Source organism: Tursiops truncatus, chromosome 14 (assembly GCF_011762595.2).
Source record: "Tursiops truncatus isolate mTurTru1 chromosome 14, mTurTru1.mat.Y, whole genome shotgun sequence".
Lineage (NCBI taxonomy): Eukaryota > Metazoa > Chordata > Mammalia > Artiodactyla > Delphinidae > Tursiops > Tursiops truncatus.
Window position 1 is genome coordinate 28,220,264 of NC_047047.1, and position 23,327 is coordinate 28,243,590.

At 60.6% G+C, this 23,327-nt stretch overlaps 1 protein-coding gene across 1 annotated transcript; it reads left to right on the forward strand.

The window, feature by feature from the left end:
• The first annotated feature begins 1,052 nt into the window (after window positions 1-1,052).
• CYP26B1 (cytochrome P450 family 26 subfamily B member 1) lies at window positions 1,053-21,014 on the forward strand. Its single transcript, XM_033838344.2, has 6 exons — window positions 1,053-2,302; window positions 5,798-6,022; window positions 14,756-15,031; window positions 15,277-15,432; window positions 16,880-17,164; window positions 17,547-21,014. Exons 1-6 carry the CDS (start codon window positions 2,099-2,101, stop codon window positions 17,937-17,939), a joined length of 1,539 nt encoding a protein of 512 aa, XP_033694235.1. The 5' UTR covers window positions 1,053-2,098; the 3' UTR covers window positions 17,940-21,014.
• Window positions 21,015-23,327: the final 2,313 nt, after the last annotated feature.

Genomic DNA, 23,327 nt, shown 5'->3' on the forward strand with positions numbered 1-23,327 from the left:
CACGCACACCTCGCACAGGCACGCGCGCTGGGCCCTCAGCGGCCGGCTGGGAGAAGGTGGCCGCGCTCACCTGGCGTGTTTATTTGCTAATTTATCAATGAACGTTTGTACCCGACACCTCCTGCCTCCGGGTGCCGGGGCCGCAGCATTTGTCCTCTTCTCGGGACATTCACCGGACCAGCATCGGGGTTCCTCCGACGCAGCGGGGGGGGTGGAGGGGACTACAAATTAGGGGGTCTCGAGGTGTCCGAAAGGAAGGCTGCGGCGTCAGCTGCCCGGCGCACGGGGAGAGGGGGAACTTCGGGGTCCTGTAGGGTAAGAGACGTATGGGGGGGGGGAGGGAAGGGACCCTGGCCTCCGAGGTTTGAGGATGTCCAGATCCGGGATGGAGGACCCCCCGGCTAGGAGAGATTGGGAGTGGCAAATGAGAGGACTGAGGGGTTCCGGGAGATAGGAGCCAGCGGGGTCCCGCGGGATAGGAGCTGGAGACCCTAAGCACAGGTTTAGGGGCCTTTGGCGCCTCTCAGTCGAGGGGCAGTCCGCCTGAGACCTCAGCTGCTGGGGCGGCGGCCCACGCGGGACTGCCTGGGATGCGGGAAGGGGGCCGGGGCCCGACAGGCAGGAAAAGAGGGAGGGAAGTAGCCTAGCAGCCAAGCGGGCACCGTGCGAGCGCACACCGTGTGTGTGTGTGTGTGTGTGTGTGTGTGTATGTGTGTGTGTGTCTCATCTCGTCCGTCTGTAGGTGCCGGGCTCAGCGAGACGCCGGCGAGAAGGAAGAGGAGGCGAGAGGTGAACTGAGTTTGATCCTGCGGCGGCTACAAGTGGGTCCGGGGCGGGCGGCGGGCTGCGGGCTGCGGGCGGCCTGGGCGGGGCTGGAGGCCGGCGGGCGCTCACACGCTCCGGCCGCCGGCCTCTCACCACGCCTCCGGCTTCGAGAGCGCGGCGGAGGTGGGGGTGGGGGTGGGAGTGGGGGGTGCTGGCGGAGCGCCCACGGCGCAGCCTCCCGGCTCTATATAAACACACGCATCGCCTGGCTCTCAGAGGCACAAATTCACATTGAGAGAAGCTTTTAAAACCATCAGCCCTGAAATCCTGCCTCCTGCTTTTTCCCTTCTTTCATTCCTTTTGCCTTCCTTTCTCCCCCACCCCCCCCCCCCTTTCTTCTCCCAGCAGCAACTCCTGAGCCGAGAGACTGCGTCCCGGGACGGACTGCCTTTTCTTAATTGATACAATAGCCCAGCTCGGGTTTTCACCTCCTCCCCCAACCCCACCCCGCCTCACCCCTCCCGCCAGCCTCCGCCGCCGCCGCCCCAGCGCCCGCCCGGGGCTCTGTCGCCGGCTGCGTCCCGTCCGGGCCGCGGTCCGCCGGCTCCGCACCCGCGCCCGCCGCGCCGCCTCGCCCGCCGCGCCCGCCTCGGGGGTGCAGCGGCGGCTCTGGGGCTCCGGCGCGCCGCCCAGGGCAGCCCAGGGGCGCTGAGCTCGGCCTCTCCACTCGCCTCAGCCGGGGAACCTTCCCTCTCGCACCCAAAGTTTCTGGGTTCGTTGGAATTTGGGGATTCAGGATTTTTTCCTTTTTTTTTTTTAACCTAGGAATTTGAGGGGAAAACTTTTGACAAATCGATCGCACTTTCTCTCCGCTAGTTCTCTGTCCCCACCTCTCCCCCCCCCAACCCCGAGCAGGGGAAGGGGCTTACGAGAGAGGCTCCCGCTGGACAAAGTTTTCCAAAGTTTTCCGAGTGTGATGGTTGCGGGGAGAGCTAATCCACCAGCTTGATTCACGGCTTCGTCTCATCACCCCTCCAGCAGCCCCTAAGTCCGCTATAAGGGAACAAACAAACAAACAAACAAACAAAGTTACACTCCGAGTCGCCTCGTGTCTCCTCTCTCTCTTCTTTTAGGCGATTTCCCCCCACTGTCTCCGCTCCCTTCGCAGCCTCCACTTCCCTTCCCTTGGCTCCTTGCTCCTTTTCTGTTTCGGCCGGAGGTGCCAGAACCCCCGGCGGCAGCCTCCCCTCCCCCGCCGCTCCCGTCCCTTCTCGTCTGGCCCTCCCCTCCCCCGCCGCGGCCAGCACAGCCAATCCCCCGAGCGGCCGCCAACATGCTCTTTGAAGGCTTGGAGCTGGTGTCGGCGCTGGCCACCCTCGCCGCGTGCCTGGTGTCGGTGACGCTGCTGCTGGCCGTGTCGCAGCAGCTGTGGCAGCTGCGCTGGGCTGCCACCCGCGACAAAAGCTGCAAGCTGCCCATCCCTAAGGGCTCCATGGGCTTCCCGCTCATCGGAGAGACCGGCCACTGGCTGCTACAGGTAAGGGCGCTCTAGCTCCGTTGCTCTCCAGGGTCCGCTAGCGGCGAGCACCAGGCGGATGGAGCCGCGGGCCGGCCAGGGGGCGCCGGGAGCCTGAAGGCACGGGTCCCCGCCCCGCCCCTTCCCTCCTCTCTGCCTGAGCCGCCCGGGCTTCCCCTGCCCGCCTGCGGAGTGGTTCCGAGCCCGCTGGCGCCGGGCGCGCAGGTTCAAGGAGCTGGTAAGAGAGGTTCCCGAATCCGAGAGGGCTCCCAAGACCGACTTTTTCCAGTCGCGAGCGACTCAACAGGGGTGCATCGAGCGTCCTGGGGGCTCCCCGCGCAGCGCGAGCCGGAGGGGGCATCCAGTCGTGAGCCGCTTTCGCCTCCCCTTCGCGCTCCAGGCCCCAGTCACCGTCGACTTCCCGGGCTTTGGCGGTGTCACTGGGACCCGAAAACTGAGTCAGGGAAAGAAAGAGTGGGCCAGTGGCAGCCAGGATTGCCCCTTTAAGACCCGGGCTGTGTTCCCGCCGCGTCACCGGCCACGCCAGGTACTATAGCCCCGTTCTACGGTCTGAGAAAGTGTGTGTGTTTTGTGGTGGGGGAGGAAGGAGGTAACCCAAGGAAAATGAGAAGCCTGAGACCCGAGGTTTCTCGGCTTTCGGAGAAAAGGGTCTATTTACTTACTGGGTGGGGACAGTTTAGCAGGGGAGAGTAACTTGGGAGAGGTGTGTGTGAGACCCATAGAGTGCGTTTGTGTCTGTTGTGAGACGCCACACAACCCGCACTGCTGGTGATAATGGGGGTGGGCGCGTCGGGGACCGGACCCAGGTAGGTAATGGGGAGATTAACCTGGAATTAACATCCTCAAGTGCTAGATAATCGCTTTTGCAATTCGATACACAGCAGGTTTTTCTTTGGGGAGGGGGGGTCCTCTGGGTTAACCGCGGAAGGTGTGTTGTGTGGGCGTGTGCACGCGTGTTTGTCCGGCAGATGCTGTTAGGAGTTAGCAGAAGGTAGGCTGTACTGAAGCAGACAGCCTCGGCCGGGGAAAGCGAAGGCGGGAGGTGAACGCAGAGACCTGTGAGTTTAGAAGTGCTAAAGCTTGGCTTGAAATTAACAGACTTGTGTAATCCGCGTGCACACACACATACACCCTGCGGAGCCCCGCCCCGCGCCAATTGACAGCAGAGCTGGGGCGGGAGGGGCACGCGAGGTTCCTCTGCCCTGCGGTTTTCCCAAGTCCCGGTATCAGCCCATCTCTTTGGGGGCCTGTTCGTGCAACAAGGTGGGGTTCACTTCAACCAATGGGACCTCCCCCCGCCCCGCTGCCGTAAAGAAATCCCCAGAGCCTCTCCCGTGCCAACACACTTAAAGGGTTAACTGCAGCGGTGGTCTAGGCTTTTGGCCGAGAATTTAGGAAATAAAATATATTCACAGGGGCGTCGGCCCCTGCCGTATTAGAGCCAATTTGCAGAATTCGCGGTCTGTCGCCGCCCCCCCTTCCTCACCGCCCCCACCCCACCCCCGCCACCAACGTCCCCTGACCGTTTCTCCGAATCCCACAAGGGCCTCTGGGGCTCCGCGTCCGACCCGCACGTAAGATGGGGAGGGGGAAGCAGGCCTACGCCACCCAATCCGTTCGCCCCCGGGGCCCTTGACTCTGAGGTGAGAAGGAAATGGGAGATGCGTGTAGAGAAGCACTGAAGGGGTTAATGGGAGCCCTCTGAATCCCAGCTTTATTTTTTCGGAGTCATTTATCAGATTTTACGGGGGGACCTCCAAGGGCTCTCCGTTTCCACCGTGCGCCATCTAAACAGAGCCCAGGGCTAAAAATACAACATTTTTGTATAAATTGGACTCGCGGCTCGAGCGGCCGCCCCTATGAAAGTCTTCTTTGTGAAGACCGTGGAAACGGCGGACAAATAACTCTTTATTAATGCCACAAAAAACGCACTTTAATTATAGTTAGGCAGATCAGAGGCGGGGGAGGGGGTGCCGCGGGAGAAAGGCGGCGGCGACCTCGGAAAATTCACAACCCAACTTTTGTGTCGAAAGAAAAGAAAAACAGAGGAAACGCAGGAGAGGAGAGTCAGACGTAGTGAGAGAGACCGGTACAGCAGACCGAGGGAGGGAACCCCGCTCTCTGCCCCCTTTTGTCGCACCTCCACCCTCGCCTTGATTTCTCTTAAAGGGGTAGACGCCGTCTAGAACCGCGGCAGGGTGGCGGGAGTTCTCCCCGACCCGCCAACCTGGGAGTGGGGCGGTGTCCCCCGCGACCCAGGCCCCCTCCTGGAGGCGCGGGCGCTCCGAGCTCGCTCCCTGTCGCGCGCCCGGGCCGGAGGCACACGTGGAAAAGTGATTAGGGCTCCGGGTTCTGCAGAGTCACTTTTCGGCAGGGCTGGGGTGTGTACACATCTAACTGGCGAATGCTTTTCCGTGGAAGAAGGGAAAGTGAGGAGGGGGACCAACCCGGGAAAAGAGGAAGCGGAGTGTCCCTTCGGGGAGTGCATGACCCCACAGGTCTGGAGCCGGCATCCGCATGTCTGCAGGCGGGCAGGCGGGACGGCCTGACAGGTGGCGCCCCTCCCCTTCTCACCGGCTGTTGCCCTGGCCGGAGAGGGTTAATGCAGGGTGGGGTGGCGAGCTACTTCGTCAAAGGTGAGCGGGACGCCCCTGCTCCCGCCCTTCGGAGGTCCCCTCTGTTTCCGGTACCCGCGTGGGGCCGACACAGCCAGCTCCTCCGAGTGCCGGGCCCGGGCCGGGGCCTGGCTCCGCTCTGCTCGCGCTGCCGCCACCGGGGATCCGGTTACCTGAGACGGCGGCCCCGCCCAGCCCTACCCCGCCCCTCGGGAAGCGCCTTCCTCTGCTCTCGCGTCCCAAACTCCAGGGCGACGACGAAAGTCCTCCTTAGTTATTTCCAGGGCATATTGCATTAGGAAAATCGCGGCTCCCGGCCCATGACTCTATCCTGCGGAGCCCTCAGAGGGCCGCCGTGTCCCTTCGTGGCCCACACCAGCGAACGAGGAAACCCCAACCCCCATCTGTAGTGATTGCCTCCGGGCACCGACCGCTCGCCGCTATAAATAATCTTTGGCCTGCGGCCACCCCGCGGGGTCTCGCCAGCCCGTGGCCGGGAGCCTGGAAATATTTATTCCGAGAGTCTCCCGAGCGCGAGGCGGGGGAAGGGGGAGGCGGAGGTTCTAGCTTCTGGTCCCGCAGTCCAGGATATCTTTTCCCTCCCGCAAGTCATTACTAAAAAACCACCTCCCCGGGGGTTGCCCTGGGCCTCTCGCCCCCTTCCTTTATTGATTATCCTCTAGGCCCCAGTTCTTATGCATGCTGTGAAAAATAAAACCTACGTGCGTGCATGCGTGTGTGTGTGGGGGGGGGGGGGGTAGGGGACTGGTGCCCCGGGTTGGATCCTCCGCCCCTCCCCCGCGGGCCCTCGAGGCTGGGCCTCCCAGGTGTCCCATCTGGAGATGTGGGCCCTGAGAAAGTTTTTGCGTGGCACCCGCAGGGTTCTGGCTTCCAGTCGTCGCGGAGGGAGAAGTATGGCAACGTGTTCAAGACGCACTTGCTCGGGCGGCCGCTGATCCGCGTGACGGGCGCGGAGAATGTACGCAAGATCCTCATGGGCGAGCACCACCTCGTGAGCACCGAGTGGCCACGTAGCACACGCATGCTGCTGGGCCCGAACACGGTGGCCAACTCCATCGGCGATATCCACCGCAACAAGCGCAAGGTAAGAACTCTAGGCCAAGAGCCCCGCAACCGTGCTCTGATCCTCTTCTCTCGTGCACCTCCCTCGGGGTAAGGAGTTCTCGGAGACTCGGGGACGTCCCTACCAGAGTCCGCGCCCCCATTTGCACACCATGTGGGAGGATCCCGAAGCTCCCTGCCTAGACGGCTGCGATCCCAGATCCAGGGCCTGTACAGGCCTCATGCGGGTCTGCCCTCTTGGTAAGCCACCAAGCCGTGCGCACTACCAGGCCCAACGGGTGGCTAATTGGGGGTTGGTTTGGACAACTTGAACATGCGGCGACAGGGGCGTCCAACGCCTGTCATCGTCGTGTTCCACAAACCTGGAAAAAAGAGAGGGCGGACGGTGGCCAGCGCTCCTCCTTTTCGTCCCCTGGAATTCCGAGGACTGTTAACGGATCGTTCTAAAATCACACCTAGCTTCCCGGCCACAGGTTGCTTAAGGGCGACGCGGGCAGGCGCGGGGGCTGGGGGCACCTTGTGGGCAGCGGTTGCTGGGCCTTGCCTGGGAGGGATGAGGTGAAATTTGGGCCACTGCGCGCACCGGTCTGGACAGAGGGGGAAGGGCGAGGGGTGGGAGAACTTCGGCGAGCCGAGGCGCGGCGGGGGATCAAAGCGCACCTACCCCCTCCCATAAAGAGGAAGAGAAAGTGTGTGTTTATCCTGTGGATTTCCCGAGCGCCTGGAAGAGGCGCGGAGGAGGCGAGCCAGCGCGCAAGGGGCAAGCCTCCCCGCCCCCTCCCAGGGCAGCGCCGCCGCTGCGGCTCAGAGCGCGGGCGGCACGTGCTGTTTGAACTGCAGTAACCCGAAAGCTGAGCCGCCGGCGGGCGGGGCGCCGGCCCGCCGGCTTAAAGCGGCCGCGACTGGGGTGCGGGGGTGGGGAGGGGCAGCGCTGCACGACCTCCCCTCCCTTCACTTTTTCCATTGGGTCAGAGGACTCACCCGGTTTGAAACCTAAAGGAAAGGGAGAGGCAGCCTCTGATCTCCGGGAAAAGTGGCAGAGCCTGGGAGACAGGAGAGGGCCATGGTGGGGCAGACCCCTCCTCCGGACGTGTGTGTGTGAACAGAGGAGTTCATCCTGTAGAATCTGTCGTCTTCCGAACTGCCTGCGAAGAGTAGTTCTCCGTAACAGATAAAAGGAGGAAAAATCAGAGGGGACTGGTCAGCACGTACACCACCCCGCCCCCCCGCTAAAGCACGTATTTCAGGGGCTGGGAAAGGGGCTCTTGAAGTGGTCTTCCCATCTGCTTCACTAGAGCAGGAAGCAGCTAACAGAGCCCGGGGGCAGATGGGAGGGTTCTTGGGAGTGGCTGGGAGGGGGCCCGTAGGCTCAAGAGTGGGGGCTCTTAAAATATGCCGAACACTCCTTTTTTTCTTAGTCTTTGTGACTCCACCAAAAGCGTTATTTCAAAGAGTTAGGAGAGAGCCCGAGCCTCAGAAACCCAGCTCCAAAGAATGTGGCTGCTTCCCCATTTTACCTTTCTAAAGACTTTGACAAGAAAGCAATTACTGTCCCTTTCTCACAGAAGAGGAGCCCGAGGCTTGGAGAGATTGAGGGACTTGAACCAGGTCGGGAAAGGAAGCAAAGGCAGGGCAGGGCCTGCAACACGGGCATCCAAGGGAAGAGTTGTTTCTAAGCCACCGAGGAGAGCCCTCTTCAGCCCTGCCCACCTGGGGCTGCCAGAAGCTGAGGGTCAGGGTGGAGGTGGGGAGGGAGTGCTGGCGGGAAGAAGGCTTGGTCAGGACCTGGGGGTGCAGAGGGCTTTGGGGAGAGGCTGTTGCCCTGCAATTCCCTGCACCCTCTGCCTGACTTGGCTTTGGGCCTCCAGGTGGGGAAGGCCCTCCTGGAAAGCTCCAAGGTTTTGGCTTACATCGTCCATTTGGGAGGAAGGAGGGGGGTGCAGATGAATGCTGCTGGAGGAATACACCGGGGAGGAAGCTGGAGTGAGGGACAGGGTGAGGGGGTGGGATCTGGGTGGGGCCAGAAAGGAGGACCACAGATGAGGCATAGTCTCTCGCTTTCAGGCACCCTTGCCCTCTAGCACCTTGCGGATAAGGGAGCAGCCAGAAACCAGCTCATCCTGACAGAGGCTTGGGAACCCAAAGCAGGGTTTCTGTGTGCTAGTTGTGTGCTCGCTATGTGGCATATGTGTGGGTCCTGTGTTAAATGGGCAGATGAAAACATCCTTCCCCCGCCAAATCTCTAATTGATGTTCCATAAACTTAAGTTTACTGAGTTAAGTAGCAGGCCTTAGATTAGATACAAGCATAGAAGCTGGAAACTTGGTCCTTGCCCTTAAGAAGTAGAATCTAGCTGGAGGGATGAGAAGAGAGTACTCAGAGGCACACAGGTTGGTCCTGGAGAGAATGGCCAGTCTGCTGGACCCAATGCCCAGTGCACCCAACTTGGCCAGGGTGGGGACTGCCCTGTGCCACTCACACTGTCTTAGCCAGCCCACGCTGCAAGCAGGGACCTGGCTGGAGAGTGGGCTGCTGGGCCAGGCCCAGCCTGGTTAGGATGTACTCGCAGGAAGTGGGGGCCAGGTGTGCTGAGGCCCTGCTGGCGGGAAGCTAGGACCGTCACTATTTCCACTGGGGCTGCTACCCCACCCCTTCTCTGGAGGTCTGACCAGGTGTGCTGGGAAAGGGGTTCCTCACAGCCATCACTGCAGTCCAGGTGTTTGTCCAGGCTGCCCTGGTGGTCTAGGGCCAAGAGGGAGGGGTAGGGTTGCCAGGGAGAACGTCCAGAATACCTTGCCCAATCTAACAGAATCCTCTCTGGAAGCCAGGCCTGTGTCCCTGTAGCTGCGACCTCAGATTCTGTCCCTCGTCCTTTGTTACCCCTTCCCTACCTGGGGCCAGGAGGTCTCTGGTTCATGGGGGAGGGACTGCATCTCTCTTTGTATGCAAAGAAGCTGGGAATTGCCCTGGAAGCCTGGATGGAGTCTGATAGGGAAGATGGGGCGGGAGGGTTACCAGAGAAGGGGGTGGTTGTCATGGGTAGTTCTGGAAGCGTCCAGTGCCCAACCCCACACACCAGGATCAGACATTTCCTCTTTTCCTCTGGAGATAGGGCTGGGCCTCTGTGCACCAAAGGGCCAGCATCTGCAGGGCATTTCAGGCAGTGGCCTTGAGATTCTGTCAGAGAACTTGGAGTGCATCCCAAGGATGAACTTGGCTTTGGAACTCTGGACTGGAGAGACCCTAGGAGTGGTCTTCTTGCCCCTCCTCCCCTGACCCCTGGCTTCAGGGACTTCTGTGCCCGTGGCTGAGGTGGGGGAACAGCTCCAGACGTTTTCGGGATAGGAATGAAGAAGCCTGACCTGCCCACCCACCGATCCTCACTGACTTGGCCTTTGGGCCCCGTCCTGGCTCGGGGAGGAGCTCAGGCTCAGGGTTACTGCACTCGCCTCAGACATCCTCTGTAGGCTTGGGTTTATGTCGGGGTGGAGAGGCCAGGAGGTGCCTCAGCAGGAGGGCAGAGCCAAGAGGGCCCATGGTCGTGGGGTCCTGGGGGAGGCCGGCTCAGACTGGCTCCAGGTGGCCTTTGAACCACTGCACAGCCTCTGGCTTCAAAGTCATGTCTGCCAGGCTCAGCTCAGGGCAGAAGTTTCCACCTGTGTGGGATGGGAAGGCGGTGGCGTGGCCAGGCAGCCCTGCTACTGGGAGCTCTGTCCCCACCCCCTGGCAGAGGCACGGAGCCTTTGTGCTGCCAGCGGAGGTCCTTCACCAAAAATTACTGTAGCACCAGGGGCTGCTGAGGGGGCAGGTGGCAGGAGCGGATGTCTCTGAAGGTCAGCGGGGGAGGGTGCCCACGGCCAGCCACCAGGGCGCCTGGGAGTGGGCTCCTCCCTCTGCGTGCCCTTGTGTCAGGCAGGGGTGAGTGGTGTGGGCCCTCCCTTTCACCCCCCTCCGCGTCCTTTTCCCAGGGCAGGGTGGGGTCCAAGGCTGTGATGCTGCGATGCTCGCTCTCCCAGCCTTGGGAGACAGTTGTGGCCTTGGCGGGAAGTGGGGAGGCTTGGCTGGGGTCTGCTCTGGCCCTGACCCCTCTAAGCCAGTTGTATCTGTTCCAGGTTCCTGGGGCTGAAGGGCAGGGCGGGTGTGCCTCCAGGGCCTGACAGAGTAGCCGAAACAGCTGGCCTTACCCTCAGAATAGATTTGGGCCCTAGAGGAGCATCCCCTTCTAGCTCTTAGATACATCAAGAGCCCCCAGGACTGGTAGAGCGTGGCTCAGCGGGGTTTGGATTGGTGGGAGGCAGGGTGTTCAGGGACCCTGGTGAGTGTGGCCAGTTGTGCCCCAGACTGTGACCTTGGGAAAGCCCTTCCTTCTTTGGGCCTCAGCTTTCTCAGGGGTTTTTTCTATGGTTGGAGGAGGGATAGGAGGGTCTGGACAGAACTCAGAGCCCGGCAGGTATGTGCCAAGTGCTGCTCTCTCCCCTCAGCCACAATGTGGACAGTCAGAGCTGGACTCGAGTTGGGGACAGATACTCTGCCCACAGATTCTGGGGACCCAGAAGGGGCATACCCAGGCTGGGGGATCTGGCCAGCCTCTCCCAGTCAGAGGGGCTGAGTGGGGACTGGCTCAGGAGGCAGCCAGGGTGGAGTGGAGGTCCAGTGGAAATGCCAGGCAGCTGAGGGATGACGTCCCTTCTTGTCCTCCCCCTACTTGAGCATAAAGTACGCACCTTGGCCTTACCCCTGCGCTGTTCGGACAGCTGCCTCGGTGGCTGTCCGCCCTCTGTTATTCTTTCCACTCCGCAGGCCGCGGCCCTGGTGGCTTGGCGGGGTGGCCTGCCTAGGCCCCCACCCTCCCGGGCAGCTGCCTCCATTCCTCCCAGTCTGAGTCACTGGACCGGGGAGTGGGTCCCCTCTCTGGCTCTTCCTGCTTCTGAGGCTGCCCATCCTTCTCTCCATCCATCCACAGCCGCCAGTTGAGAAGGGGAGGTTATCGGGCTGAGCGGGTCCGCGTGCAGGGTCATGGGGCTCCAGTGAGCGACTCCCCTCCCAGGGGCGCTGGCTAAGAGGCAGGAGTGGGGAGGGAGGCCTGGGGGTGTGGGGGAGACATTTGTAGGAACAATTATACGGAATTTGAGCCTTGACGAGCCCCCTGGTGGTTCCCCCGACCCTGGGTATGGATTCAGCTTTTATTACAGGGAGCGCGAGAACCCAGGATGTGGGCTCTTGAGCCAACTGCATTGTTGGGAAAACCCATAGAGGTTGGGGGAGGGCTTCCAAGCACATCCTTCAAGGCCAGAGCCCGTCCTGCTCGGGGTATGTGCCTGGAGTTCCCAGGTCTCCCGTGCACTTCCGCCCTGCTCTCCCCAGTGCCAACCCTCATGGGATGTCCATACCTGCTTCTCCCTGTGCAGGGCTCTGCCCGAGCCAGGCTGGTTCCCGGTGACCTTTGTCCAGCATTCTTGGCTCACTTGTGGGAATTCCAAGGGAAGCCCCAGAGGGAAACAAAGCAGCCCTGGCTCCTGCTGCAACTGCGGTCAGGCTGTGGGCTCTAGGGCCTCTGGGAACCCTTCCCCTCTTCACGATGAGCTGCTCCGCCGGTGCCTTCCCCTGTGCCCAAGTCCCGACCCTGATCGCCCCCACGTGCCCAGGCCTTCCTGTGCCCTGGGCAGCACCTCCGCCTCCTCCTGGCCTTTGTGCTGGGCGGTGGTTTCTGGGCTGCCCTGGCTTTGGGAAGTGCCCACGTTGTTAACCCTGGGCACGGTCCCAGGGATGAGGCCCTGGAGTTTCCCGGCGCCTGGGAGGCTCTGATGCCTGTGGAACAGCTGGGCGGGAGGCAGGAGCATGGACTTGGTGACCACTGAGCAAAGCCCCTTGAACCTGGAGTGCCCGCAATCTGCCTTTGCTCGGCTTCTCATTTGGGTAGTTTCTCCACCTCTGGGGGCCTCTGAGGAGAATCATGGGACAGCCAGGAGGAAAGGGACCCCAGAGCATCCAGTTAGACTCCTTTCTGGGTCAAGATAAGAGCCCTGGTCGTGGCTGAAATTCTTTCAGAAGCCCCACCCCGGGGGGCCTGCAGGTGCAGGCTTCCTGCGGTCATTTCAGCTCCTGACCTTGCTCAGGGCCCCTTCCCACCTAGAGGTCAGGTGTGGACCCCCTGCCCTTGGAGTCACTCTGCCCAGTCCCAGGTCCCCTTGGGTCCTTCCTGCTCTCCGTGGCCCCCAAGGCTGGAGAAGGAGCGATTCAGCCGGCCATCGCTAGAGGGCGCAGGGAATGTAACCTTTGGGACAGACGGGGCAAGGCTTGTCCCTGGGTCCTGTCTGGCCACTCCTTGGGGTGCAGTGGGGTCCCTCAGAGCTCCCCCTTTGGTAACCGTGGGATGGCCCTTCCTGAGCCACCGTAGCCCATACGAGGTGTGTGAGTGGGGGCCCGGCAGACACTTACACCAGGTGACGGATGCCGTGCCGGATTCTGGGCTTCTCTGAGGGGAGAACGTCTACTCAGGGACACACGGATACTGGTGTTCGTGTGATCTGTGCATTGAAAGGGACCACAGAGATCCCCTGGTTCAACCTTACCAATTCACAGATGAGGAAACCATGAGGCCGCAAGGTGACGTGGCCGTGATCCCACAGTAAGCTGGTGGATGATCTGGGAATAAAACTCAGGTTTCTGGGTGCCCAGCCTGCCTTTTCCCACCACCCACTGCATCCTGGGAGCCTGGCTGGCTTTGACTTCGTCTGGTCCTGGTCGGCATGGGCCTCTGCTTGATTCCCCCTCCACATGCCCACCTTTGGGCCCAGGTGTCCTGTGTGCTGGGGGCCCTGGCCAGCCCCTGCTACGTTCCCTCCAGGGCAGTGCCCTTGACTCTGCCCTAGGTTGGCTGGCTCTGGCCAGACGTGGCCCCACTGCCCCTGCCTGCCCTACCTCCAGCCTCCCCACCAACACTTGGCAGCCACAGTTACCATCCTGCATCCCTCAGGAGCCTGCTTGGCTCCCACGGAGCACTTACTGCTCCTTCTGTGGGCTCTTTGCTGTTCATAAGGGCCCCTAGCAGGCCAGTGATGGGCTCTGGGGCAGGGCCCCACTCCTACCCGTAAAACTCCTAGACCAAGAGTGGAACCTGGCATCCTAAGGACACTAGGGTCCAGGGGGGCGTGGCTGAGGCAGAGGGCACCCTGGCGGGAGGTGGCCCTGGAAACTCCCCGGGCCCTCACAGCTGAGCAAGGTGTGAGTGACCTGGCCAGGCCTGGGCTGCCCCTGGCCACCTCCCCTCATCCTTCTACATTTCAGCTGTCCCTTAGCAGCAGGAGCAGCCCCAGACAGTGCTGGCTTTTCTGCCCCTCACCGGCCTCCTTCTCTCCCTCCCTCTGCCCACCGGGAATTTCGGAATGAAAGTGCTATTGTGAACGCCTGGCTGGGCCACTGAAGGGCCAGCACTGTTATTTCTGCAAACCAGCCCTCCCATTAGCCATGCAGGGCTGAGGCCAGGAAAATGTTACCTTTTCCTCCTTGAGCTGACTGCAGGGGAAATTCTCACATTTACAGTTTGTGCGGTGGTTGTGTTTGGGGGCAGGAGGGGAGGGTGGGCGCGTGTGTGTGGTTTGCGTGGGGTTGATGGGGTGCGGCTAGAGGAGTACTTGTCTCCTTCCTCTGCGCTGCCCGCCCCCCCCCACCCTCGCCTTCCCCGGTGAACTTTCCCTTGGCCCCGGTGGGGGTACCCCCTTCTGCTCTGGACTCTGGGGGTCGGGGCTAGACATTGTTGGTTGCCCGTGTGACCCACCGGCCAACAGTAAATAAACTAACATCTTACCCTGTGCCGTACACCCCGGGCAGCAGCGTGAAACTAGGCGCAGGGGCATCTGGGTGAGGAGGGGGCAGGGAGGCTGAGGAACTTGCTCAGGAATCAGGAGGACTGCAAGCAAGGGAGGTGGAAACAGGGACTCACTGGCTACTTAAAATGGACCGGGAAGATGCGGGAAATTAAAAGGCCTTCTGTTTGGCTTTCTGATCTTTTGAAGTGGGAAGTCTTGCCCCCATCCCCGTGCCTCCAGACCCGGCCACACTGAAGACATTTGGATGGCACAGTTAACAAACCCCCTACGATCTCTGCCCAGTAGGTATTTCCCAGGGAGTGAGAGCAGTCTTGGGTCTCAGGAAGTCCTGCTTGCAGTCTAGCCTTGGACTCTCTTGCTCTCCCATCAGTGGAGGAAAAGAGCCACTTACTGCTTTCCACCTCTTCCTTGTCCAGTCCGTTCACCTGTGTTCTGTTCCTCCTGGGCACGTCTGCCCCGTGGCCTGGGCGTTCGGGAATGGCCTCTGCAGTGGAGGGGCAGCCTCCCCTCCAGCCCTGCCCAGCGCCCTCTTGTGTTGCCCCCCACTCTGGTATGGCCACATCGCCTGCAGACCTGTTGGCAGCTGGACTGCCCAGTCCCCGGGCTTTGCCATTATTTGAAGCACATGGTTTTCTGGGGTTTCAGAAAGGAATGCCAGCTCAGGTCCCCCTGTGAGTGATGTTGAATGTCCCGACTTTGTGAACTGTGTTTTAATCCCGTCCTTCCCCTGCCTCCGCTCCACGATGTGGGCAGTAGGAGGGGGGCTCAGAGTAGAGGAGCCAACAGAGGGACTGTGTCTGGAGACGGCAAGGCTTGGGCTTGGTCAGGGTAAGGACCTGGAGTGTTCCCTGATCACGGTCGTGGGAACGGTGCTTCAGCTGGGCCGAGCGGGCAGGCCAGAGTCCATCTGACCCTCTGCTTTCCAGGTCTTCTCCAAGATCTTCAGCCACGAGGCCCTGGAGAGCTACCTGCCCAAGATCCAGCTGGTGATCCAGGACACACTGCGCGCCTGGAGCAGCCACCCCGAGGCCATCAACGTGTACCAGGAGGCGCAGAAGCTCACCTTCCGCATGGCCATCCGAGTGCTGCTGGGCTTCAGCATCCCCGAGGAGGACCTCGGCCACCTCTTCGAGGTCTACCAGCAGTTCGTGGAGAACGTCTTCTCCCTGCCTGTCGACTTGCCCTTTAGTGGCTACCGGCGGGTGAGCACCCAGGGCCTGGGAGGAGAGGAGACGGGCATCCGTGAGGCCACCCTGAGGGAGGGGCAGCTGACTGCTAAGATGGTCACTGGTCACACACACAGAGGGGAGCCTTCACCCAGGGTCACTGCTGCTTAGATGGGAACTCTCAGAAGAGTCCCCACCCTGCCCTGCTCGGCCTTGGGAGGAGGCCCTCAGGGACCCTGCCCTTCCCCTTGGGTAACCAGATGGCCTCCTCCCCGCCTCAGGGCATTCAGGCACGACAGACCCTACAGAAGGGCCTGGAAAAGGCGATCCGGGAGAAGCTGCAGTGCACGCAGGGCAAGGACTACTCAGATGCCCTGGACATCCTCATCGAGAGCAGCAAGGAGCACGGGGAGGAGATGACCATGCAGGAACTGAAGGTGGGGCGCCCCTCCCCACCCGCCTCAGGCAGCACACACGCCTGCGCTCCGTGCTGGGGCTGCTCAGGGTGGGAGCACCCACACGGACGGGGCCTCCCCTGCCCTCCCCATGGCTTGCTCTGCACCCAGTCCTGGTGGTGAGCGGTCCTCACAGCAGCTGGGCCCCGCTGTCTCCATCCCACCCACAGTCCCATCTACCATGTTGGAAAAGATACCGAAAACTGGTTCTTAGTAACCCTGAACAGACACGGCGTCCGCGGCGTCGTTGACCCCCTCACTCTCCCCAGCCAGCCCCCCACCCCGGTATTCACTATTTCAGTGCATTTCGTGGTCACAGTAGCCCTAGGAGGTCACCTAGGGGAATGCGGGCCCAGAAGGAGAAGCCACTTGCAGGAGGGCAGCCTCAGCCCTTGGGGAAGAGCAGCCTTTTCAAGTGGGTGGCACTTGACACTCTCCCGGCCTGCCTGGCACTGGCGGTGCCCAGTTGGGCTGCTGGCCCCAAGACTGTCCACACTGGGCTCCAGGAAGGGCTTCCTGCCTGCCCTGTCTTAGGGTGGGTGTTCCACCCGAGGAGGGAGCATTAGTTCGTCCTCGTCTAGACTCTGCCACTCACGTGCTTGCCAGGCGCCTGTGGACACTTCACTGCCGACTGCTCTGTCCCTACTGTCTCTGCTTCCCTGTATTCTAGCCCCAGTTTTTTTTTCCTCATGAGCCAGGAAGGAGCCCCAAAGACTTTCCCATTTCATAAGAAGTTTTGTGACTTGTAGGTGGTGGCATGGCAAGTAAAGGACCTGTTCTTTCACTCCCCTCTCTGGGCTCAGCATTTGTAAAATGCAGGGCTTGGAACAAGATAACTTGGTGGGGCCTTTCTGTGGGGCCACTGCTCCCCAGAGGACCCTGGAGGGGCTCTAAGTCTTCTGGGGACCACCTTCCCTCAGCCTTCTCACTGCAGTTCCATCCCAGGTCCTCGTGGGTATGACCCCAGACTGCTTTCCCAACCCCTCAGCTCTCCTGACCACCTACCAGATGTCCTCCTGCGGAGGGAGGAAGGAGCTGGGGCTGCCAGTCTGGAGGCCCAGGTTGAGACCCTGCACCTCACCCCCACTCGCCCGCACAGTGCCCGCTCCTTGGGATTTGCTCTTTCTGCTGTGAGCTCACTGCACTCATTAGGGCTGCTGAGGCCGGCCCTGGAATTCGGCAGTGAGTGAGAAGCAGCCCTTCCCCAAGGGACTTTTAGGCTCGTGCTTCTGCCCAGCCAGGGGACTGGACCCGTGACCTCTGTCCATCGTGGCCCAAATGGCTCAGCAACGTGAGGCTCAGAGGAAGCAGCAGGGCCCAGCTAGATAACCCTGGGGCCTGGGGGTGACACCGGCAGAGAGGGGCTGCCCCCAGGCTGGGGCCACCAAGCCGAACCCCGGTTGCAAGCGGTGCCTCTTTGCTTCTGCAGGACGGGACGCTGGAGCTCATCTTCGCCGCCTACGCCACCACCGCCAGCGCCAGCACCTCGCTCATCATGCAGCTGCTGAAGCATCCGGCCGTGCTGGAGAAGCTGCGGGAGGAGCTGCGGGCCCAGGGCATCCTGCACAGTGGCGGCTGCCCCTGCGAGGGCACGCTGCGCCTCAGCACGCTCAGTGGGCTGCACTACCTGGACTGCGTCATCAAGGAGGTCATGCGCCTGTTCACGCCTGTCTCCGGGGGCTACCGCACTGTGCTGCAGACCTTCGAGCTCGACGTGAGGCTGGGCCCGTGAGCTGTGGCGTGGGGGGTTGGCCGACGGGAAAGACCAGCTCCCTGTGGGGTGCCTCAGCCTCATGGGGAGACGGTGCTCGCTTTCGGGGAGCTTTCAGGCTGACGGGAGGGACCCAGCAGGGACCTTGCCCCAGATGCTGGGTCAGATGCAGCCCAGCTGGGTGTGCTGTGAAGCTGCATGGGGACATCTATAAGTAGATGGACTGACATGCCAAAAGGGGAGGCTGGCCAGGCCCCCGGGGACCACAGTGGGGTGCCTCCAGGAACCTCTGGGTGGGGGCTGGCAAGCAGAAGGTCCTGGGTCCTCTCAGACCTCCTCTGGTTCTCACCACTGCATCCCACCCCTGCCCCCGCCTTGCCTCCAGGGTTTTCAGATCCCCAAAGGCTGGAGTGTCATGTACAGCATCCGGGACACACATGACACGGCGCCCGTGTTCAAGGACGTGAACGTCTTCGACCCTGATCGCTTCGGTCAGGCGCGGAGCGAGGACAAGGATGGCCGCTTCCATTACCTCCCTTTCGGTGGCGGTGTCCGGACCTGCCTGGGCAAGCACCTGGCCAAGCTGTTCCTGAAGGTGCTGGCGGTGGAGCTAGCCAGCACGAGCCGCTTCGAGCTGGCCACCCGGACCTTCCCCCGCATCACCTTGGTCCCCGTCCTGCACCCTGTGGATGGCCTCAGTGTCAAGTTCTTTGGCCTGGACTCCAACCAGAACAAGATCCTGCCAGAGACGGAGGCCATGCTGAGCGCCACGGTCTAGGGCGCCAGGCCTCGGGGCGGGAGGCGATGGAAGGGTAGAAACCTGTGTGTGGGAGGGGGCTGGAGCCCGGGGAAGAGGAAGGGCCCCCCAGGCCTTGCCCGCCCCTCTTCCCCTCCCTGGCAAACCTGCCCCAAGGCAAAAGGGCTCTCCGGGGTCGGGCGCTCCCCCGGCCCCTGCTTCTCTCTAGTCTCTCCCGTCCCCAACAGCTTAGCTCCCCCGGGAAAGGGCCTGGCCCCCCGCCCCGCATGCCCATCACAGTGTTAGATGTCGGCTGTGCTGCAGCCTTTGCTTGTGATGTTCTGAACTGGTCTCTCCCCTCCCTTTTCTTTCGGACTCTTTTCCTGTGAGGTCAGGTGGTTGACGTGGGGGGAGGGAGGAAAAGAGGTGCCCCCTCTGGCCCTCTCTTCAGCACCCCCTCCCCTCCTGCCTCGGCTCAGATGGGACGAGTGCCCCTCCCGGTGTGGCCACCAGTGCCCGCGGGGAACAGCATCCTGGGTAATAGAACACCAGTCCCCCTTGGCAGGGCGGGGCCAGGCTGTAACCAGCCTGGAGGCCCACCCCTTGCCGTTTTGGACATTTGAAATTACCTATTGCTGCTACTTTTTCTCTCTTCTGACCTTAGGGCAAAGGAGCCCCAGGCCCTGTCCTCCCAGCATCCTCCCTGGTGGCCCTGGGCACGTGCACTGACACCCGCACCTTTCTGCCAGGCGGCCTGGAGCCCGCCCTGCTCCCTGTTACACATACACCCAAGGCCCTCGGCTCATGGATGGCCTGCCCCACCCCCATATTTATTCACTAATATAACTGAATCTTGGTGTCACTGGGACTGGAGCAAGTGTCTCCTCCGTCCCCTGGCCTCCATCCCAGCTGTCCCCGGCAGGACCTCTGCAAGTGACCCAGCCACCCCCACCCGCCCCCCGCCGGCCTAGGGTCGAGCAGCTCCCCCAGGCGCCAGACCTTCTGTGGGTTCAACCTCAGAGCCTCACTCCCGAGGTGAAATCCAGCACCTCTGCCTTTGTCCCCTGGTGGGGATGGGGAAACGGCCCACCGCCTCCCTCCTCGCTCTGTCAGAAACCTTGATCACCGGGGATTCGGAGGCCGCTGCCGTGTCCCACTCGGTCACTCTTCACCCCACTGCCCCCCACTCTGCCTAGTGAGTATAGGGAAGGATACGGGTTCTTTCTTCTGACGGGGAGCCAGGGCCTCCGTCTTCCCTCCCTCAACCCTCACCCTTTGCCCTTTGCCCTTGGAAAGGTGTCCTTGAAGTCCCTCCCCCCTCTATGCCACTGTCTGCTTAGCCCAGCTCAGGGGTGCGGGGACCAGGTGAAAGCAAGGGGAGGTGAGTGCAGACGCAGCCCTTCCTCAGCGCCGACTCAGGCCCTCTGCTTGGTCTTGAGGCAGCTGAGGAGGGCGCTGCAGCGAGAGCTGAGGAGGGTACGTGTGATTCGTCAGAAGTGATTTGGTTGAAAGCCGGCTGGTCAGGGGATGAAAGAAGAGCAGCTCCTGCCGCTGGCATTTTGAGTGTTGGCAATTAGGGATGCCTCCCGGGGATGGTTTGGGGCCTTTGGTGAGTCTCTAAGTGATTGTGTCTGTTTTCAAGTTTTTCTTTGCTTTTCGTGTTTCTCTGTTGGCTTTTGATGTTATAAAAGCGGTGAATCCGCTTTAGGAGAAAATAAAAAACACACAGAAGAAGAATGCGCGACGTGGATTCCCCGGTTGCCTCTCCGTAGCAGTGGCCCGTGTGAGCAGCTCAGTGGCACCCCCAGTGGTGTTCAGTGGGCAGGCGGCAGCCCCCGGCGCCCGCCCCCATGCACACCTGCCTTGTGGCGGGCTTTACAGGAATGGCTCGTGCCTGCGGACTGTTCTGTCTCCCCCATTCTCAAGTCTTTCATTTGGTTCCTACCTTTTCACTGTTAAAAGGCAAGTGCGGCACAGACGTTATTGGCAAAAGTTGACATTAATAAAATGAGTAATATCTCTCAATCTCCCCCACCCCACCGCCCCATTCTGAAAAACAGGCAAAAATGTGCAAAGGCTCATCAAAGCTTGAAAACAGCTGCACGGTGCACCAGAATCTGTTACCTACAAAAAAGCCCGGTGTCTGGAAGGTTCATGCTCCTCTCAGCTGACCCAGCTTGCCCTGAACCAAATGTCTTTGACTAAATATCGAGGATTGCAGTAAGGCAGCTTCAGACAGGAAGGCTGCCAGGCCTGGCCCCGGCGAGGGGCAGGGAGCTGGAAGGCTGCGGGAGACCTCAGTGGCCTTTGGTTTGGGTGACCAGCCTGGGAGGGGCAGAGAAGGCAAGGCCGTGGGGATCCCTGTGAGGGAGGGAAGAAGGATCATTTGCCCCGCTGGGTCTCAAAGGCAATAAGAAGGGAACTGAAGAAAGCTCTTGACTGGCTGACAGGAGGGTTCCAATGTTGAGACTCACCCATGTCTCCTCTTTACATCCATCCGTGTCTGTGTGCTAGCGTGTAGGTTTTATAGAGGTAGCATCAGATGGGTGATGTGTTCTCACTTAACCATTCCTACTATTGTAACTTGACATGAAAAAGACAAAACCCCACAAAACTCTTCCTGCCATGGGCTTGCAGATTGAAGCACTTTCAATGTTGGGCGTTGGCATTTGTGTTCTGGTCACCATCCTGACCCTGCCCAGATCGCTATAATATAATTTTATACACAAAACTTGTTTTTTCATAAATGTTATAATTTTGTGTCTGTCTTTATAAACTATTATAAGTACTATTTTTGTTATAATTCAAAATAGATATTTAGTATAAAGTTTTTGCTGTTAAATATTTGTTATTTAGTAAAATATGAAGTTTTTCCTCTATTGTAAACATGGTTCAAAATGTTAATATGTTTTTATCACAGTTGTTTTAATATTGAAAAAGCACTTGTGTGTTTTGTTTTGATATGAAACTGGTGCCGTGTGAGTGTTTTTGCTGTCGTGGTTTTAATCTGTATATAATATTCCATGTTGCATATTAAAAAAAGTTGTGCATTTTGTGATTTTGGAAATACTCAATGTGGCTCTTTTATAGGCTTCTATAATAAACCTTGAGGACTCACCCTCGTTTGGCTGTCTGGTCTCTGCCTTCCCAGCTCCCTGAAAGGATCCTCCCGTCCACCCACCTTCCCTTCAACAACACCCAGTCCCACCTGTCAGGCAGGAAGTTCTTCCCCGCAGTGTTTGCCCTGAGGGGCCAGCCCCCATTCCCTGCATGAAAGCACACAGAGGTCCCGTGACTGTATCCTGTGAGCGGTAGGTTCCCTGGGGAGGGGAGGATGGACCTGGAGGGCCACTGTCCCCAGAGACCTGTTGCAGCATGGGGGCAGCTGGGGGCCGCATCCCTGGCCATGTGGCCAGGCCTGGCTGGGCCAGGTGTCTCGGTCCTGGACGTGGCAACCAGAGCACTGCAGAGTCCATCTTGTTCACACGAGTGAGGACGCGGATGTCCACAGCCACGTGGCACACATGAGCCACGAGAGCAGAATCCAGTTCTCCCAACTCCTGGCCTCATGCGCCGTGAGGCACTTCTCAGAGCCTGTTTCGTGGGTGCTGCAGGAGCAAATGGATTCTGGGATCGAATCAGTCTGGGGAAGGGCTTAAACAGCGCTGGGCAGATTCCTTCACTGCGGGACTGCTCAGGACCTTGAGCCTGGGGTTGGGCATGCTGAGGGACTGAACAGTGTAGAGCTCAGAGTTTGCAGGGCTCCCCGAGCCCACTTGACGACGGAAACCATGTCCTCTGCCCATTCTCACACTCTGTGAAAAGCTGCTCTGCCGCCTGACTGTCCCGGAAGCCCACAGGTGACCCAGCGAAGGGCGTCGTCCACTGCCAGACAAGGAACGTCCAGGGCGGTCCCCAGAACCTAGGGTGGGGAAGGAGGGCAGTGAGTGGCAGAGCCGTGGCTCCTGGAGCTGCACCAGGAACTGGGGGGTCCGGCCCTGGCAAGGGGAAGGCCTCACAATGCCCAGGCCAGTCCCAGCCCCTGTCTTACCAGGTCCCCTCCCCAAGCCCCCACTGAGCCAGCCTGAAAAAGCCCATTTTGTGGCTCCGGTGTTTCTTTTTGATACACTGTCAGACCCAGCCTCGACCCAGATACATGCCAGGACACAGGGCCCCTCTCAAAGAGCCTGGCGCCCAGAGGGGCATCACCACCATCTCCTGAACAGTGCCACCGGGTGGTCTGCTCAACCTGTCCTTTTCCCTGTGCCATCTTTCTGTCTCACCCGACCCTCCCCAGCGCAGGTCTCTGCTCCCTGAGCCTTAATCTCCGCCCTGGGGAGGGGAGAGCAAGATGATCTCCTGTTTTGCATCAGATGAAACAGAGTCTCAGCATAGCAGGGACCTTCTCACAGTCACACGGAAGCAGAGGCTGGTCCTGGGCCAGAACGGGGGCCACCTGGCCTGCACAGCACATGCTCCACCAAGGGGGATCCCTCCAATGGAGGTCTGCAGGGTCAGCGAGAAGCAGCAACGGACACCCCCAGCTTCCACTGGGAAATGTGCCAGTGGAAGGTAGTAGTTTTTCAGAGTGTAAATTCCACCTCTCCCAGTGGAATGTCCTGTGTGGCAGCAGAGGTGAAGGAAGCGTGGTCCTTGGGCTGCCCTTGGTCTGACCGCCCTGCCACGGGGTGGGAGGGCCCAGCCGGGCGGGTGGCTGGCTTGTCATCGCCCAGTCTGTCCTTGCCTCTCCCCCGTAGGCCCAGCGGGTCGGTGACGTCCCCCACACGGCTGCCTGCCCTCGGGATCTCCTGGCCTGGAAGGAGAACACAGGCCGCTGTGGACAGACCGACACGGCCGCTGTTTGTCCAGGGGCTGGGGCGCCAGTTTGGAGGGAACTCACAGACCGCACATTCTGCCGCCTCCCAACACTTTTCCAAAACAGCCTGGCCTTGGTTGGGCCTGGCTGCCTGGGGTGGTCGGGGGCTGGGAGCCAGGAACAAGGCAAGGGAAAGCAGGGCCTCAGGGCCAGCAGAGTGAGGTGACCAGGTGAGAGCAGAGACAGCACTCTGCCGGAGTCAGCCTCGTCAGCTCTGATGGGCCTTGGTGGGGAAAGAGAGAGAGGGAGGAGGACTGCGTGTGTCTGGGTTGGGGGCTAAAGGAAAAACGAATCTGACTTGCCGAGTCCTCAGGCTGAGCCAGCCGGGCTCGCTCCTCACAGAGGCTCTAGAGCACTGATGATGGCGTGGAGGCGGTGATGGCGAAGCAGCAGCAGCGGGCCGGGACTCCGCTTCAGTTCTTCATCTCCCGCCCCACGTCCCTTTCACCAGACTGGTCTGCCCCAAGGTTTGGCCTCCACTGGCCTCACCCACCCCCAGGGACTGTGGCCTCCCAGGACACACTTATTCCAGGCCCAGCAACCTTGGCCTTCCC

What these genes read in the sequence shown, in the direction of transcription:
- CYP26B1 (XM_033838344.2), top strand. Translation starts at nt 2,099, where the DNA reads ATGCTCTTTGAAGGCTTGGAGCTGGTGTCGGCGCTGGCCACCCTCGCC. An exon ending in CCGGCCACTGGCTGCTACAG is followed by an intron (nt 2,303 to 5,797) that starts GTAAGGGCGCTC and finishes TGGCACCCGCAG; the next exon opens with GGTTCTGGCTTCCAGTCGTC. An exon ending in CCTTTAGTGGCTACCGGCGG is followed by an intron (nt 15,032 to 15,276) that starts GTGAGCACCCAG and finishes TCCCCGCCTCAG; the next exon opens with GGCATTCAGGCACGACAGAC.